This window comes from Elgaria multicarinata, chromosome 13 (assembly GCF_023053635.1).
Source record: "Elgaria multicarinata webbii isolate HBS135686 ecotype San Diego chromosome 13, rElgMul1.1.pri, whole genome shotgun sequence".
Lineage (NCBI taxonomy): Eukaryota > Metazoa > Chordata > Lepidosauria > Squamata > Anguidae > Elgaria > Elgaria multicarinata.
The window spans coordinates 847,492-862,361 of NC_086183.1; the positions used below are offsets into that span (position 1 = coordinate 847,492).

General features: G+C 51.0%; 2 protein-coding genes across 2 annotated transcripts; one reads left to right on the plus strand and one right to left on the minus strand.

Moving 5' to 3' along the window:
- Positions 1-1,241: 1,241 nt before the first annotated feature.
- On the plus strand, positions 1,242-4,945 carry YRDC (yrdC N6-threonylcarbamoyltransferase domain containing). Its single transcript, XM_063140565.1, has 5 exons — positions 1,242-1,621; positions 2,108-2,222; positions 3,399-3,518; positions 3,834-3,976; positions 4,280-4,945. The coding sequence occupies exons 1-5, from the start codon at positions 1,242-1,244 to the stop codon at positions 4,347-4,349; spliced, it is 828 nt and encodes a 275-aa protein (XP_062996635.1). The 3' UTR covers positions 4,350-4,945.
- A 525-nt stretch (positions 4,946-5,470) lies between these two features.
- Positions 5,471-11,147, minus strand: MANEAL (mannosidase endo-alpha like). Its single transcript, XM_063140507.1, has 4 exons — positions 10,613-11,147; positions 9,078-9,187; positions 7,241-7,317; positions 5,471-6,663 (listed from the first exon to the last, which is right to left on the minus strand). The coding sequence occupies exons 1-4, from the start codon at positions 11,145-11,147 to the stop codon at positions 6,027-6,029; spliced, it is 1,359 nt and encodes a 452-aa protein (XP_062996577.1). The 3' UTR covers positions 5,471-6,026.
- Between the last annotated feature and the right edge of the window lie 3,723 nt (positions 11,148-14,870).

A 14,870-nucleotide genomic window follows, 5' to 3' on the forward strand; every position in this document is an offset into this window, starting at 1 on the left:
GGAGCGCCCCAGGTTGAGGAAGGCTGTCTTAAATCATCCCCAGGGGATGAAGGGAAAATGCCTGATTGGCCTAAATGGGGATGGAGAGGGAATAGGCTGGAGCAGGTGGCAAAAGATGATACCCAGTCAAAGTAGCCAAAGGATGATGGCAGAAGATGGGCCTCCAGGAAACATTTGGGGGTTTGTGTGTAGTCACCACACCTAAAAAGGCATCATAGAGCTGCGGAAAGTGCAGAAAGGGGCAACTAAAATGATGAAGGGGCTGGAGCATTTCCCCTATGAGGGAAGGTTACAGCGACTGGGATTGTTTAGCTTGGAAAAAAGGAGGCTCAGGGGAGACATGATAGAGGTGTACGAAATGATGCATGGTGTGGAGAATGTGGAGAGGGAGACCTTTTTCTCCCTCTCAAAATACGAGGAACCCCCCCCCCCCCCGGTCATCCCATGAAGCTGATTGGTGGGAGATCCAGGACAAATAAGAGGAAATCCTTCACACTACCACAAGATGTAGTGATGGCCAACTATTTGGATGGCTTTAAAAGGGGGTGGATAAATTCCTGGAGGCGAAGGTTATCCATGGCTACTAGCTGATGGTTGTGTGCTATTTCTAGTATTTGAGGCAATAAGCTGCTGGGGAACATGGGTGGGAGGGTGCTGCTTTGTTGATCCCTGGCCGATGGCTGGTTGGCCCCTGTGTGAACAGAGTGCTAGACCAGGTGGACCTTTGGTCTGATCCAGCATCGGGGCGCCGCTTAGGTTCTTAAGATACAAAACAAGGAACTGGCTGAATGGATGTTTTCAGGAAAGGAAACAGGAACTGAGACAAGTGGTGATAAAATATGAAGTTCTCAACCTTATTGACAAATTGAAAGTTAATAAATCACTGCGTCCTATTGCAATTCCCATCAGCCTCTGAGCTGGGAGGCTGATGCGAATCATGCAGAGCGGGAATTGCCCGGAAGCGGCCTTCGGCTCTGCCCTGCAGCCTTGGGGATAGAGGGACGTGGGGGCGGCGGCCGTGAGGAACCGGCGGCCAGGGCTCCCGCAGCTCCCGGGTCCGGCAGCGGGGCGGCTCCGCTCCGGAGCGGCCTCTGGCCTGTCGGACAGCCTGCGCTTCCCTCGCGTGAGCCTGGCGAGCGGCCCGAGCCGGGAGGCCCGACAGGCGCCGCTCTAGCCCGTGCGTGGCTCTATGGCGGAGGGGCGAGTGGCGTCACGTCCGCGTCGCCGGAAGCGGCGGGCGCATGCTGGGCGGCGCGAGGCGGCGGGCGATGCTGGCGCTGTCGGGGGCCGCGGGCGGCGGCGGCGGCGGCGGCGGCGGGGCGGCGCGAGGCCCGCGTGGCGGCTCGCCCCCGGGGGTCGGCGCGGCGCCTGCCCCGCAAGGGCCGCCGGGCGCCCCCAGCCCCGCGCGGGTGTTGCCGGCGTGCCCCGTGGGCGGCGCGGTGGAGGCGGCGGCGGCGGCCCTGCGGGCGGGCGGCCTAGTGGCCGTGCCCACCGACACCGTCTACGGCGTGGCCTGCCTGGCGCAGGACTCGCGGGCCCTCCGGGCGCTCTACCGGCTGAAGGGGCGCGCCGGGAGCAAGCCGGTGGCCGTCTGCCTGCCGGACCTCGAGCACGTGTACAGGTGCGCGCGCGCCTCGCCCCGGGGCTCCCGCACCCCTCGACGGGCACGCGGGCGGCGTTTGCCCCCCTCCAGCGGTGCTCGCAGCCCTTGCGAGGCGAGAGCAGCCGGTGTGTCTCGCCCCCGCAGCTGTGGCCTCTTAAGGACCCCCCTCCCCCCGATTTATTCTGGATTAAGCTGCTGCGGATTAGCCTCCCGTGACTTCGACTCTCCAAATAGCCTGGCAAAAGGACGTGCTTGTATGAGCATAGAGATTTAACTTCTGCTTATTTATTTATTTAAGGATTTTTATGCCGCCATTCAGCCAAACAAGGCTCTCACGGCGGCTTACAAAAGTATTTCTTGACTTAAATATTGCTTCCTTTTGCCTTAACAACACAGGCAGCTGGAGGTGCGGAGAGGCTCTGCTGTTGAGCAGTGTTGCCCCAGTGCGAGGCCCTCTTTCCTCAACCCTTTCTGTCTTTCAGGTTTTCCCTGTTCATTTTGCAGATACTGCAACGTCAGCCTTCCTGATGAGCTGCTGCGTGATCTCCTCCCTGGGCCAGTGACGCTGGTCCTGGAACGCTCAGAGGCCCTCAACAAAGACCTGAACCCCTTCACCCCAGTAAGAACATAAGAAGTGCCCTGATGCTGGATCAGACCAAGGGTCCATCTGGCCCAGCGCTCTGTTCACACAGTGATTCACCAGTTGTCGGTCAGGGACTAACAAAGCAGGGTACGGTGCAACAACCCCCTCTCACCCATGTTCCTCAGCTTACTGCCTCGGATAGTGGAGGTAGCACATAGCCATCAGCGAGTCTTGGAAAAATGGGACTTCTCTGTTTCCCCCCCTGGCCTTATGTAGCCAACTTCCTAGAATTTTAGTACAGAAACAGTTCCACATGGGGAAGCCCTCTATTTCCCAAGCCCACAGTGATGTTCTCTGAATTAGGTGTGGGAGGAAGGTTGTGTTTCAACTCCCATCACAGTGACATTTCTCCACTATAGACAAAGCTGATTGATTTTGAAGTTGTAAATGAGAGAAATAAAAAACACTTACTTTGCAAGTCTTAAACTAAAAGCAAGTGTTCTTCTACCAGAATTCTCCTAGCTAGTTTACCTGGCCTTGAGCTTAGAGCGGGCCAAATTTTGCACCAAGTTGCATGGAGTTTGGGGATAGAAGCAGTCTCCTCGCAATTGCTCTCTGAACCTTGAGTATGCCAGGCTTGCAGAGCAATCGCCCTCAATGGCTTGGGCCCAGGATACATAAGGGAGCAACCTCTGCAATGCCAACTTACTTGCTCCCCAAATTTTTCATGTCCTGATGGTAGCTGGGGCAAGGGAGGCTCTACTTTCTCACTGAACTTAAATTATGAAGCTCCTTCAGAAGATCTATATAGTCTCCTCTCTCTTGCCAAGACGTCTTTGTTCCAGCTGGCATTTGACTTGCAGGGTTGAGATTACAGCAAAAAACAGTTTTGTTTGCGATGTGGATAAAGACCAGGACCTTAGCTGAGTTGTAGAAAGGTCCCGATCTTCATTCCCAGCATGCCATGGACAAAGCTAAGGGGGAAGGGTAGCAAAAAGAGCCAGATTGGGGAAGCTGTTTTACTTGGATTAGCCCCTCCTGTCTTGTTTGCTGCACCTATGTTTATTGTTTTGCTAATGAGTGCTGGACTTCATTGTTTTAAAACTGTTAGCTGCCCTAAGTGCTGAGCAAACAGCAGAGAGGCAGGATTCCCCACCCACCCCCGGTAAAAATAGAAAGAGAAGCGTTCATTCATTTCCTCTCTCACCACAGCTAGTTGGTATTCGCATCCCCAGTCACTGGTTCATCAGAGAGCTGGCCAGAGCCTGTGCTGCCCCTCTCGCGTTAACGAGTGCAAACCTCAGTGATGAAGGCAGCACCCTCACTGTCCTGGTAAGAGTTGCATTGGACCTTCAAGGGTGGCGGCAGTGGTGGCTCGTCTCTTTCTCTGGTTCCACATTGAGAAGGAAAACTTGGGGGACTTGTAGCAAATCTGCTTTGCTTTTCTCTGCTGAAGGGCAAGGGCTCCTGCTCATCCAAGCAGGGCCTTCCTGTCAAGGAAGGTGCAAGAAGGCGGCCCGGCTTTTGAAGCTGTCATCAGGAATGGGCAACTTCGTGCCTTGCAATTCCTGTCTTGCCCTGGCCTTGCTCAGTGCTGCTTGCTCATTTGAATGCTCTGGGTTCTTATGCTTCTCATTGTTTCTTTAGGAGTTCCAAGATCTCTGGCCTCACCTGTCGCTGGTCATTGATGGGGGCCCAATTGGGAACATCCATAGACCAGAGTGCCGCCTAGGCTCCACTGTGGTTGACCTCTCTGTCCCAGGAAAGTTCAAGGTTATTCGGCCAGGCTGGTAAGCTTCCTATTACTTCATGGTCATGTAAGTGGATTTTGAAGGCACATCGTTCCCTTCCTTAAAGAATGGAGCTATGCAGGGAACTTGGGGCCCCAGATGATTCCCATAAACATGTCTGTTCATTCCTGCGCATGTCATGTGAATTGGGGCAAACCTCCCATCCTGCACTGGCCAGCTCATCCTATTAGCATTTAGGATTCAGCTGACATTAAATCAACATTCAAGGATATTAGTGATAAGAATGCAGCTTCTCTCCCTATCCCCACCACCTATACATTTCCTGTTCTTATTTTTCTACAGTGCGCTTCCTCAGACTATTGAAATCCTGGTAGCCAAGCATGGCCTGTCAACTGAGCTGCATGGTTTATGAAACACATAGCATCAGGCAGCTAAATGCTCTTTGGCTCTTCAGGAAGTTCTTCCCAGTGAACGTGTTAAAGAAGAGTACAGGATTTAATACTGTCCTTCTCTGGTCCAAAGGGAGCCTCCCACAAGCTGATTTCCACGACTCCCTTATTGCTTGAAAGCCTGCCCTGCCTGTGACTCATAAGGGCATGGCCTGTGGAGGAAGCCCCGTCACCACCATCCCCAGCCCCACACTCTCTCGGATTTAAAGAAGGACCCACATTGTTTTCAGTACCTATAAGCATTTGCTCCTTCTAAATAACCTCTACACAGCAAGTTAGTTTTCTCTCTGTTCTTGGAAGAAGCTGGATTGTACAAGTTGAACACTGACAGATCCTGCTGTAGAGCATTTGAGTATCTGGGTAGGGAAGAACAAATTCAGTTGAGACAATGGACTTGTAGCAAGCAGGGAGTTGGGAGGTGGGGCCAATCTTGTTAGTGGGAACCAGGCTGTCTTGTGTCCCCGGGCTCTGTGGAAAACGGAGGCAGAGTCCAGCCTGACCCTGACAGACCACAGGCTGCTTCTGGACCAATGTCATTAAATGGAATCATTGTGCAGGTGTTGTGTTCTTCTGCCTGCGTTCTTTCCTATGCAGAGAGATGGGAGAGGCCGCCATCCTTTTTCCTGGGGGACGAGTGGGGTTGGTCCTGAAGATAGTGGGCCTGTGGTGGAAAGATAATTCATGCAAGCCACCCTGAGAATATATGGGTGGGTGGCATACGCTACAGTACGATAACAACAATGGCAGCACGAGAATGCAGTTTCCCCAGTCTGCCTCAACGAATCACTATAGAGCTCCAGTAGTAACTTCATCTTAGCTGCAAGACTGGGGCCTGTGCAATGTGCTTGCTTGTCTTTCCAGGCCTTACACCAAATCAAGAGCTGTTAATTCTAGGTGGAGGCAAGTTGGGTGCTCCACAGAATCCGCAAGAAATGAGATCAGGGTCTTGAGCTGAAGCCAAGGTCAGTGCTTGCAAGGAGGTTGCCCCAAGCTGTAACTTGCACCAGGCAGGCTTCTTCCCCTGTCCTCAACCCATATGTGTTTTTTGCTAGGCTACTGCCATGTATTGAAGGAACAGATGCTAATGCTAGTGGGATTTTAATTTTATTGCAAGATTGGGTGCACTTTTGATCATGGGGTTCCAAAGCATGATATATATTTTTAAAAAACTTTGAGGACTGTCCACCATACACAGCTTGTTCTATCTTTTGAAAGGGTGGGCTAAAATAGCAGGCTAAGCATTTGTCTGCAGGATTGGGAGCTCTTCCATAGCAGTGTCACGCTAGGAATAAATACCCCTGGGGGAAAACAACAGCTGGTTTTGGAACATTGGGAGTGGGGCTGCTCAGCTTAGCGTTCCTTGCACAGCCTGAATTTTGCTTGAAGGGAAAGGGAGAACAGCTGAGGCCACAGAGCAAGGATGCTTTTGAAAGCAGTGGCCTTCCTTCCGACACCTTCTGCCTTCCACAGTGGCATCAGTGTGCTGCTCTCCAGGAGTTTAGCATTCCTTTCACAACGTATCTGAACCGTCAGGCAATGAAGCCCCTTCCTCTTCACCCATACATTTGGCGTTTGCAGCCCTGAGAGTAGGTTCCTTCACTTGCATTTTTACCAGTTTCTTTTGGGGGCTTTGAGATTGTTCACATGAGCCATTGTTCCTTCTCCTTGTTGTAGTGCTCTGCCCACCTGCGGGTCAGTTCCAGGTATATGTCTGGCTGGTGGGGTGCGTAATCCAGGTAAAGCCGTCTCAGGGTTTTCTTGGGCACGGCTTTCTCGATCTGGGTGCCCTCGTGCCACTCATTGAAGGAAGTGATGGAAACAATCTCTGGGCGCACCATGAGGGCTGCCTGCAGGGCTGTCTCATAGTATTTGCCGTTCACCCTGTTGCGTGTGTTGTGGTTATTCCATGGGCGGATACTGGTATCTATGTACCCAGGCCCCACACTGGGAATGAAGAGAAGATTGTTGGAGTCACAGAATGCTTTGATTGCTTTCCAGTTCTGGTGGGAGGAACCATAAGAGAAACCATTGGAGGCAAAATAGGTGTAGATCCCATCGTAGCCTGCTGAGAGGATGTCATGTTTGTGGCCCTCCTCCACCAGCAGTCCAATGAAAACAGCATCATAGGGAGTGTTGCGCAGTGAGTGGGAGCCAGATGGAGCGAGCAAGTTGGCCCACGCTTCAGGTGGTGTCAGATAGGAGTCATAAATATAGAACAAAGGCAGGCTCCGGCCTGTGCTGGTCTTATACCTGTAGAAAGCTTCATGTGCGCCATATCTGCAAAGAGAGCCAAATTAGGCATGTAAGAGCCAGCGCCAGCTAAAGCACTTGCTCTGAGCCATCCTAAAGCAACTTGGTCCTGCTCTCAGCAGAGCTAGCATGTTGCTGGATATGCCCTACCCAGATCTGTACACTGGTAACCACCCCTGGATTTTCCACATGCTGGTAGAAGCCCAAAGAAGGCTGACCACTGGAATGTGTGGTCAAGCAGCATGGAGGCTTTTTGCCTCTCAGAACTGAGTGGTGCACACCATTCCCTACTCCCGAAATCTCCAACCAAATGGCTGTTGTTGGCTCCAAGCATAGAGCTCCAGCTGAGTAAGCAGCATTCAAAAGTTAACTTTTGAAAAAATATTAAGAAATAGAATCTCCAGCATTGAGCTTTGAAGATTTCACACAGGCTGCAGTGTGTCTTCATTCTTTGCAAACCTTAATTTGGTTTAAATCTGCTCTGTGCCATCCAGTTGTACCTTTTAACTCAGGCAAGACAGTTGGTGCTGCTTTCAGAAGTCGGTGAAGCTGTATGCTGGCATTTGGACTCAAGATGCTGTCTTTGAGGTGTTCAAGCACTTACTTGTCAAGGATGTATTTCACATTCCTGTGTAGTGTGTGGTCATCACGTCCTTTATACGGCTGTATATGGAATGTGACCTGCAGAAGAGGAAAACACGGTTCCAAGTGGAGGCCTGTAAAATTTTACGGATATTTGTGGAGCACCCCCAGCCATATTAATGGTTCAGTGGGGAGGGAGCAAACTTCCAATAGTTCTAATCCCACACACATCATGCACACCTTGACCCAATTCTTTCCCCCGCTCTCAAACTATCAAATAGCCTATTTTCAACTTTCCTGAGATGGTCTGATTTGGCAACAGTTATCCATTACTTGATCACATCAAGATTATTGCAATGTGCTCTACATGGGGCTACCCTTAGCATCTGGAAGCTTCAACTGGTGCAAATTGGCAGCTAGGCTGCTAACTGGTGCGCAGTATCAAGATCATGTTACTCCATTATTGAGAGATCTGCACTAGTTACTGATTGTTTTCCAACTTCAATTCAAAATGTTGTCTAACTTTTAAATAATAATAATAAGTAGTAGTTACCCACCTCTCCCTTTGGATCAAGGCGGGGCACAACACAAATGCAAGCATCATACAACTAATTAAACCATTTTAAAACAAAACATCGCTAAAAGCACATCATTAAAAGGCAAATTTAAAATTCAACTGGGTAGGCCTGCCGGAAGAGATCAGTTTTTATGGCTTTCTTAAATTCTGGAAGACGACATGACTTAAAGTCCTACATGACTTAGATCCTGGCTATCTAAAGGACCATCAGTCATGCTCTGAACCTGCCTACTTACTAAGAACTGCAGAAGTCCTTTTGAGGACACCATTGCTCATGGAGGCCAGCTTGGCAGGCACATGTGATGACTTTGTCCTCTGTCACTCAAATGGTGGAATGCGCTCCCGTTGGGAATTACAATTGCTATCTGCTTTTTAGAAAAAATGTGTCAAAATACTTTTTAACCTGGTCTTTTAAATAACCGTAGTTGTTATTCTTTATTACGTTTATATCCCACTTTTTTTCCTCTTGCAAGGAACAAAAGGTGGCTCACATGGTGGTCCTCCTCTGTTTTATCCTTACAACAACGCTGTGAGGTAGGTCGTTGACTGGCCCAAAGTCACTCCGTGAGCTTGCATGGCCAAGTGGGGACTAGATCCCAGATCGCCCAAGTCCTAGTCCGTATTACACCACACAGGTTCTTTGGTGCATTTTATTGTTATTTTTAATGCTTTGTTTTTAACTGTTTTATTGCTGGTTTAATGTTTTCAATTTGTTGCTCATGGCTGGTGGTTTTTACAGAAAAGCCAGCATGGCCAATGGTGAGAGACCATGAGAGCTGGAGCCAAAACATCTGGAAGGCCACAAATTGCCCACCCTTACATAAATAAGCTACTCTACCCTAAAAAAACACAACCCCAGCTTTTAAAGTGGTAAATACAAGGTGCAATTCTTTCCCTTCCAGGACACTCATTTTAAAAGAATGGATAGAAGCAATTCTTTTCTTTTATTTCCCCCACCCCAATCAGTTGGAAAAACCAGAAGGTTCTCTGAGCTGCCACAGGCATGGTTCTCCAAAAGTAATAATCCCATCAATGTCCCACCAGGTTCCCTTCCCTGCCCCCATAATACCATTTCACCCATGCCAAGAGGCTTCAGGTAGGGGTAAGGTCAATGGTGGAAGTAGCACTTTACTGCCCTAAGCCAGCTTGGCAGCTGCCTGGCCAGCACTCCTCCCCTTCGCCCTTCATGTGCTCCCTACCGGTCCATGGAACCACAGCCTCCTCTGAGTTCCAATGAAACTTGCCTAAGAATTCCAAGCAGTGAAACAGAGAGGGGGCACACCTGGATAGTGTATCTGTGTGCAGCATCCAAGATGAAGGGTACCAAGCTCTCTGAAGGTTCCCCGTTATCATCTGCCAGGCCAGGCGGGTACCAGGATAGAACCATTACTCCTGCAGTAAGAAAGAATTGTGTTCAGCCAAGTGACATCAGACTGCTGTGGAATCAGAAACCTTGCAGAATAATGTTTATTGGAGAGGATGTGGGGAAAAAGGAACGTATTTACATATGTGGTGGCAATGCAAATATGTACAAAGATTATGGAAGATGGTGTTCTCAGAAATTGAAGAAATAGTGGGAATGAAAATAGAACAAACACCAAAAATAGCATTGCTGTCACTATTTGAAGATATAAAGTGTGGAAAAGGAACTATAGAGCTGATATCGAGTTTGTTGGTTGCAGCACGATTGATGATAGCTAGGAACTGGAAGATCCAAGGGGAATATTCTATTGAGGAATGGTATAAAGTAGTATGGGACATAGCCATTAATGATAAACTGACATGTAATATTAAGTGGAGAAAAGGCGTAACTAAAATAAATGAGTTCGAAGGAATTTGGAAACAGTTCCTAGTGTTCGTGTTTACTAAGGGAAGTGGGAAACCACCAGCAGAAGAAATGATTAGATTTTGGACTCAAGAATGATCCCGAGGTGGGGGGTGCACTTTTATGTTAAGAATGAAGATGTTGTAGTGTGATAAGGCATATGTAATAGTTTCTGATATTTGTACTCAACAATTATTCAATATGTATGCAGCAGATATTTGATGTATTTTTTTTCTTATTGTGTTTGTTTCAGTTATATTTTGGAAATGTTTATCTATGTTTATATAGTGTTGAAAATGAATAAAAATTATTATAAAAAAAAAAAAGCAGAATAATGTTTATCCCTCCTAAAATCAGGCTACTGGAAGCCACTACCCCAAAGGCAAGAAAGCCCCTGTGCTACTGCCCCCCAAACACTCTCCATTCGTAGTGCAGAGCAAAGGGCATTCTGCAGTTGTCTGGGGAAGAGGTTTCTGCAGCATCCCTCGAAGCTGCTCTTAGTGGGCGCTTCCACCTCATTTTAAGGCCTTCGGTGACACCTGCACAAGGGGCCAATCGGCGACCTACTTCATGCCCGGCCGATCTGGTCTCTGCGGAAACGGATGAGCAGAGGCCGCGACTGAGGGCAGCTGTCCAGGGCGGCGTGGTGCTGAAATCTCACTCGCGCCTCCGGGGCCGGAGATTGAGCCGCAGCCTTACCTGCTTCTCGGACGCCGGGCGGCGTTGCTCGGGCCCAGCGCTTGGAGGCCCAGGCGCGTCACCTCTCCACTGGGCGGGCCGCGGGTTCCAGCGCCCGCCCGTCCTTCCGCCCTCCCCAGCATCCCGAGGCCCTTTCGACGGCCTGGGCTCCGGCCACCCTCCCCTTGCAGGTATCTGAGGCGCCGCCGCCGCGGGGCTTCGCCAGCCGCGCTCTGCTGCGCGGGAGCGCCCGCAGGCCTCCCCCCGCCAGGGCTGCCGCCAGGGCGACCTCCAAGGCCCCGGCCCGTAATTACCGATGGCGGCGGCTCGCAGCTGGCGCATGTGCTCCTCAAGCACGGCCGGGTCGCGGGAGCTGTAGGGCCCGAGCGCCGGGTAGAAGCTGGCGCCGAGGTCCTCGGGGGGGCTGTGGCGGCCCTTGGGGTAGCTGGCCGAGATCTTGGGGTCCCAGTGGGGCACCATCGCGTGGTCCCAGTGCACGTAGCGGCTGTCGAAGCGCGGCGTCCCGTACCACGTGTAGTAGAAGGCGTGCAGCGCCGCCGCCGTCGAGGCCGCCGCCGCCGCCGTTGGGCCCGGGGCGCCGCCAGCCGCCGCCGCCCGCGCCTCGCTGCTCCGCGGGGCCGGCGCCAGGGAGGCGGCGGCGGCGGCGGCGCGCTCCGGCCAGCGCGCTGCGGGACCTGCCCGTCCGTCGGCCCCCAGCGCCAGCTCCAGCCCGGGGGCGGCGGCGAGGCCGTCGGGGGGCTTGAGGCTGCGCAGCGCCAGGAAGGCGCCGAAGACGAAGAGCGCGCAGAGGAAGAGCGCCAGGCAGGCGCGGCGGCGCAGGCGCACCATGTGGGCGGACAGCCAGCGGCCGGCCCCGGCGAGCGGGCAGCTAGGGTGCTCGTTGGGCACGCCCCGGCCTGAGCTGCCCCCGGCCCCGCCGGCGGCAAGAGGCAGGAGCAGCGCCGGCGCTGCGGTCCGCCAGGCTCGGCCTGCCGCTCCTCCTACCCACCTCTCCGGCGGAAGGGCCCATCAGCGGGCCGGGCGGACGCTCCCCTCCCGCGCGGATGGTACGGTCCGCTCAGGGGGGAGGCCCGACGTAAGCCCTCGCGCCCCCGCCTGGCGCGCACGCGCAGCCCGCTCCGAGGCCGCCGCCGCCGCCTTCCGAGGCGCTTGGGCGCAGGCCTGAGCAGCAGCCGCGCGACGAGCCCGCACTGGCCCGGGATCGAGCATCTGCCCGGGGCCGAGTGCCGGGGCTGCTGCGCGCCTTCGCCCGCTGGCGGCTGAGCAGCCGGTCTTCGGAGAGCGGGCCGGGAGCAGCCCTGCTGGCAGGGAGGGCTCCGGCGCGCGCCGTCTCCACCCGCTCCGCCTGTGCAGGCAGCTGGCTCTCCAGCAGCATCCTCGAGCGCTGCACCGGCAACGCAGCCTCCACGCCCGCCCGCGCCCTGCGTGGTGTGGGTGGGTGTGTGCGTGTGTGTAGCACAATACGCAATATCCCCCGGGTGGGGCCCAAACCATCCCTCTCCCCCTTAGCCCAGGCTGCCTTCTCCCTTCATCCAGAGCTCGGATGGAGCGTGGCCTTTCCCATTGCCCGCTCGCCCTCACCCCCCGCGTGACGAGGGAGGGAAATTGAGCCTGAGTGTCTCTGTGCGGCCAGTGAGAAACTTCCCAGACATGCACTCAGCAACGAAACGTGTCTTCCTGGAGTTTGCCGGTTTGGGAAAGATGATCTTTCAATAGTGAGTCTAATGTTCCTGCAGCCCTTCCTTGGCTCACCTCGCAACTCCCATTCGGAGACCATGGATTAGCCAAAATGTCAGCCCCTGGCACTTGCTTCCTGTGGAAATTACCCATCACGCTGTGACTATGAAAGATTTTTGGAGGTAACCACAATAGGGGGACATGAACATGCAAAATCTGATATTGACGTCTTTTGATGGTCCGCTACAGGAATCTTTTGCCAAAAAGCCTGTCCTGTCCTCCATCTAATTGGAGGTTAAGTAAATTGAATTTTATTTCTGACTGGGCATGCCTTCCAGATGAAGCTTTTATTGTGGAATTTTACCCAGGGAAAGGGGTGTCCAGGCAATGTCTTGCATTTATTAATTTATTTGTGACATTTATTTACCGCTGAATATAATAGACTCTCAGCAGTAACAACATTCAAACACAGTATTAAAACATAGCATAAAAACCCAGCCAACCACAATAATAGAGCAGTAAAATGGAGTGGCATAGTTAATTTATTTAAGGCCCCGGGAAGGTCTGGGTGAACAAGTGTGTCTTCAGGAAGCCACATTTTCTGCTTCCTGAACTACATGAGGGTTTGGATTTTCCAGATGGAGAGTGGGTGCTGCTATGGAGAAGGCATTTGTAACCCTCCTAAGTTTACACACCACTTAAGCCTTTCTTCTTTGTGGTCTCTATGCATCACACATGTGGGCTCTGCACCTGCGCAGAGCTCAACTTTGGGAAAACTTCCATAGCTGAGGAGATTTGGCAAGAACCCTTCCCCCACCATCCCATTGTGCATGGTGTAGCGGGTTCCCACCCAGTCCCTCAGTTCTTCGTTGATCACCATCCTGGCAGCATCGACCACGATGGGCGGACTTTGTCCATTACAAATTTGTTCTCTCCTCTTTCTCTTCTGCTATTTCACTGGCCAAACAGCAGTATTGCTCACTGTTGATCCAGTCAAATGCTACGCATCCTCAGCGGCTCTTTGCGTCCTTAAATTCTCTTCTGAAGCCTAATCCACCATCTCTCCCCGCCTCTCTGTCTGCTATAACTTTGCCTCTTTTTTCAGTGCTAAAATCCAAACTATTTGCTCTGATCTTGCCAGCTCTGCTCCTCTTCCAGTTCCTGTTCCTCATCTGTCAGTTCCTCCTGCAAATTTCTCTGCATTCCCTTCGGTCTCAGCTGATGAACTGTCTACAATACTGTGCTCTTCGACGCCTTCCACTTGTTCTCTTGATCTGATTCCTTCTTGGGTCTTTATTAATCTTATCCCTGCTATCCTTCCTTCCTTGCTTCATATTATTAATTTTTCTTTGTCCTCTTGTTCATTTCCTTCTTCTTTTAAACATGCTACAGTCTCTCCTATTCTCAAAAAACCTACTCTTGATGTGCTTTCACTTTCTAATTACTGTCCTGTCTCTTTGTTGCCTTTTGTTTCAAAGATACTGGAACATGTGGTCTACTCTCGTTGTTTTGATTTTCTTTCTAGTAACTCTGCTCTAGATCCTTTTCAATCTGGATTCCATCCTTTGCATTCCACTGAAACAGCCCTTACTAAGATTACCAATGATCTTCTTATTGCCAAGTCTAAAGGCCTTTATTCTGTTCTTATTCTCCTGGACCTTACTGCTACCTTTAACACGGTTGATCATGATCTTCTTTTGGATTCCCTTCATGACCTCGGATTTTGTGGCTCCGTCTGTAACTAGTTTGCCTCCTATCTAGCGGGTCACTCTTTCAACGTGTTGGCTAATAGCAGCTTGTCTTCTTTTCTCCTTTCAGTAGGGGTTCTGCAAGGCTCGGTGCTTGGCCTGTTGTTGTTTTCTTTATACATGTTATTATTATTATTTATTTATTTATATAGCACCATCAATGTACATGGTGCTGTACATGGTGTTGTCCTTGGGTAATCTTATTCAATCTCATGGTCTCCAATATCATCCGTATGTCGATGATACACAATTATATCTTTCATCTCCGGAACTTTCTCCTGATGTTCATGATCGTATCTTAGCATGTCTTTCGGATATCTCAGCTTGGTTGCTTCATCGTCGTTTGAAACTTAATATGGCAAAGACTGAATTGCTTGTTTTTCCTCCTAAACCTTCTCATCTCTCATTCTCTCTTACTGTCAATGATGTTACACTTACTCCAGTCAAGGAAGCTCGTAGTCTTGGCTTTATATTTGACTCCTCACTCTCCTTTATTCCTCATATTGAGGCAGTAGCTAAATCCTGTCGTTTTTCCTGCATATTATTGCCAGGATTCGATCATTTTTGTCTGTCTCTTCTGCCAAGGCTCTTGTTCATGCATTGGTTATTTCTCGGTTGGACTACTGCAACCTTCTTCTCACTGGCCTTCCTTCTTCTCACATCAGTTCGTTGGTTTCTGTTCACCACTCTGCTGCTAAGATCATCTTCTTGGCTCACCGCTCTGACCATGTTACTCCACTTCTGAAATCTCTTCATTGGCTTCCAATTCACCTCAGAATCCAATATAAACTTCTCCTGTTGACCTACAAAGCTTTTCACAGCCTAGCTCCTTCCTATCTTTCCTCTCTCATCTCACACTATTGCCCCACTTGTGCTCTTCGCTCCTCTGATGCCATGTTTCTTACCTGCCCAAGGGTCTCCACTTCCCTTGCTCGGCTTCGTCCATTTTCTTCCGCTGCCCCTTACGCCCGGAACGCTCTTCCAGAACATTTGCGAACTACAAGTTCAATTGCAGTTTTTGACGCTCAGCTAAAAACTTTTCTTTTTTTCCAAAGCTTTTAAAACTTGATTTTGATCTTTTATACTGTTAGTTTTACTCTACCCTGTGCCTGTTTGGTGCATTCTC

Excerpts from the sequence above, each read along its gene's own strand:
- YRDC (XM_063140565.1), top strand. The coding sequence starts at position 1,242 with ATGCTGGGCGGCGCGAGGCGGCGGGCGATGCTGGCGCTGTCGGGGGCC. Across the intron at positions 3,519-3,833 it reads GCAGCACCCTCACTGTCCTG|GAGTTCCAAGATCTCTGGCC; the intron begins GTAAGAGTTGCA and ends TTGTTTCTTTAG. Across the intron at positions 3,977-4,279 it reads AAGGTTATTCGGCCAGGCTG|TGCGCTTCCTCAGACTATTG; the intron begins GTAAGCTTCCTA and ends ATTTTTCTACAG.
- MANEAL (XM_063140507.1), bottom strand. The coding sequence starts at position 11,147 with ATGGTGCGCCTGCGCCGCCGCGCCTGCCTGGCGCTCTTCCTCTGCGCG. Across the intron at positions 9,188-10,612 it reads GCTGCGAGCCGCCGCCATCG|GAGTAATGGTTCTATCCTGG; the intron begins GTAATTACGGGC and ends TTCTTACTGCAG. Across the intron at positions 6,664-7,240 it reads GTGAAATACATCCTTGACAA|ATATGGCGCACATGAAGCTT; the intron begins GTAAGTGCTTGA and ends CTCTCTTTGCAG.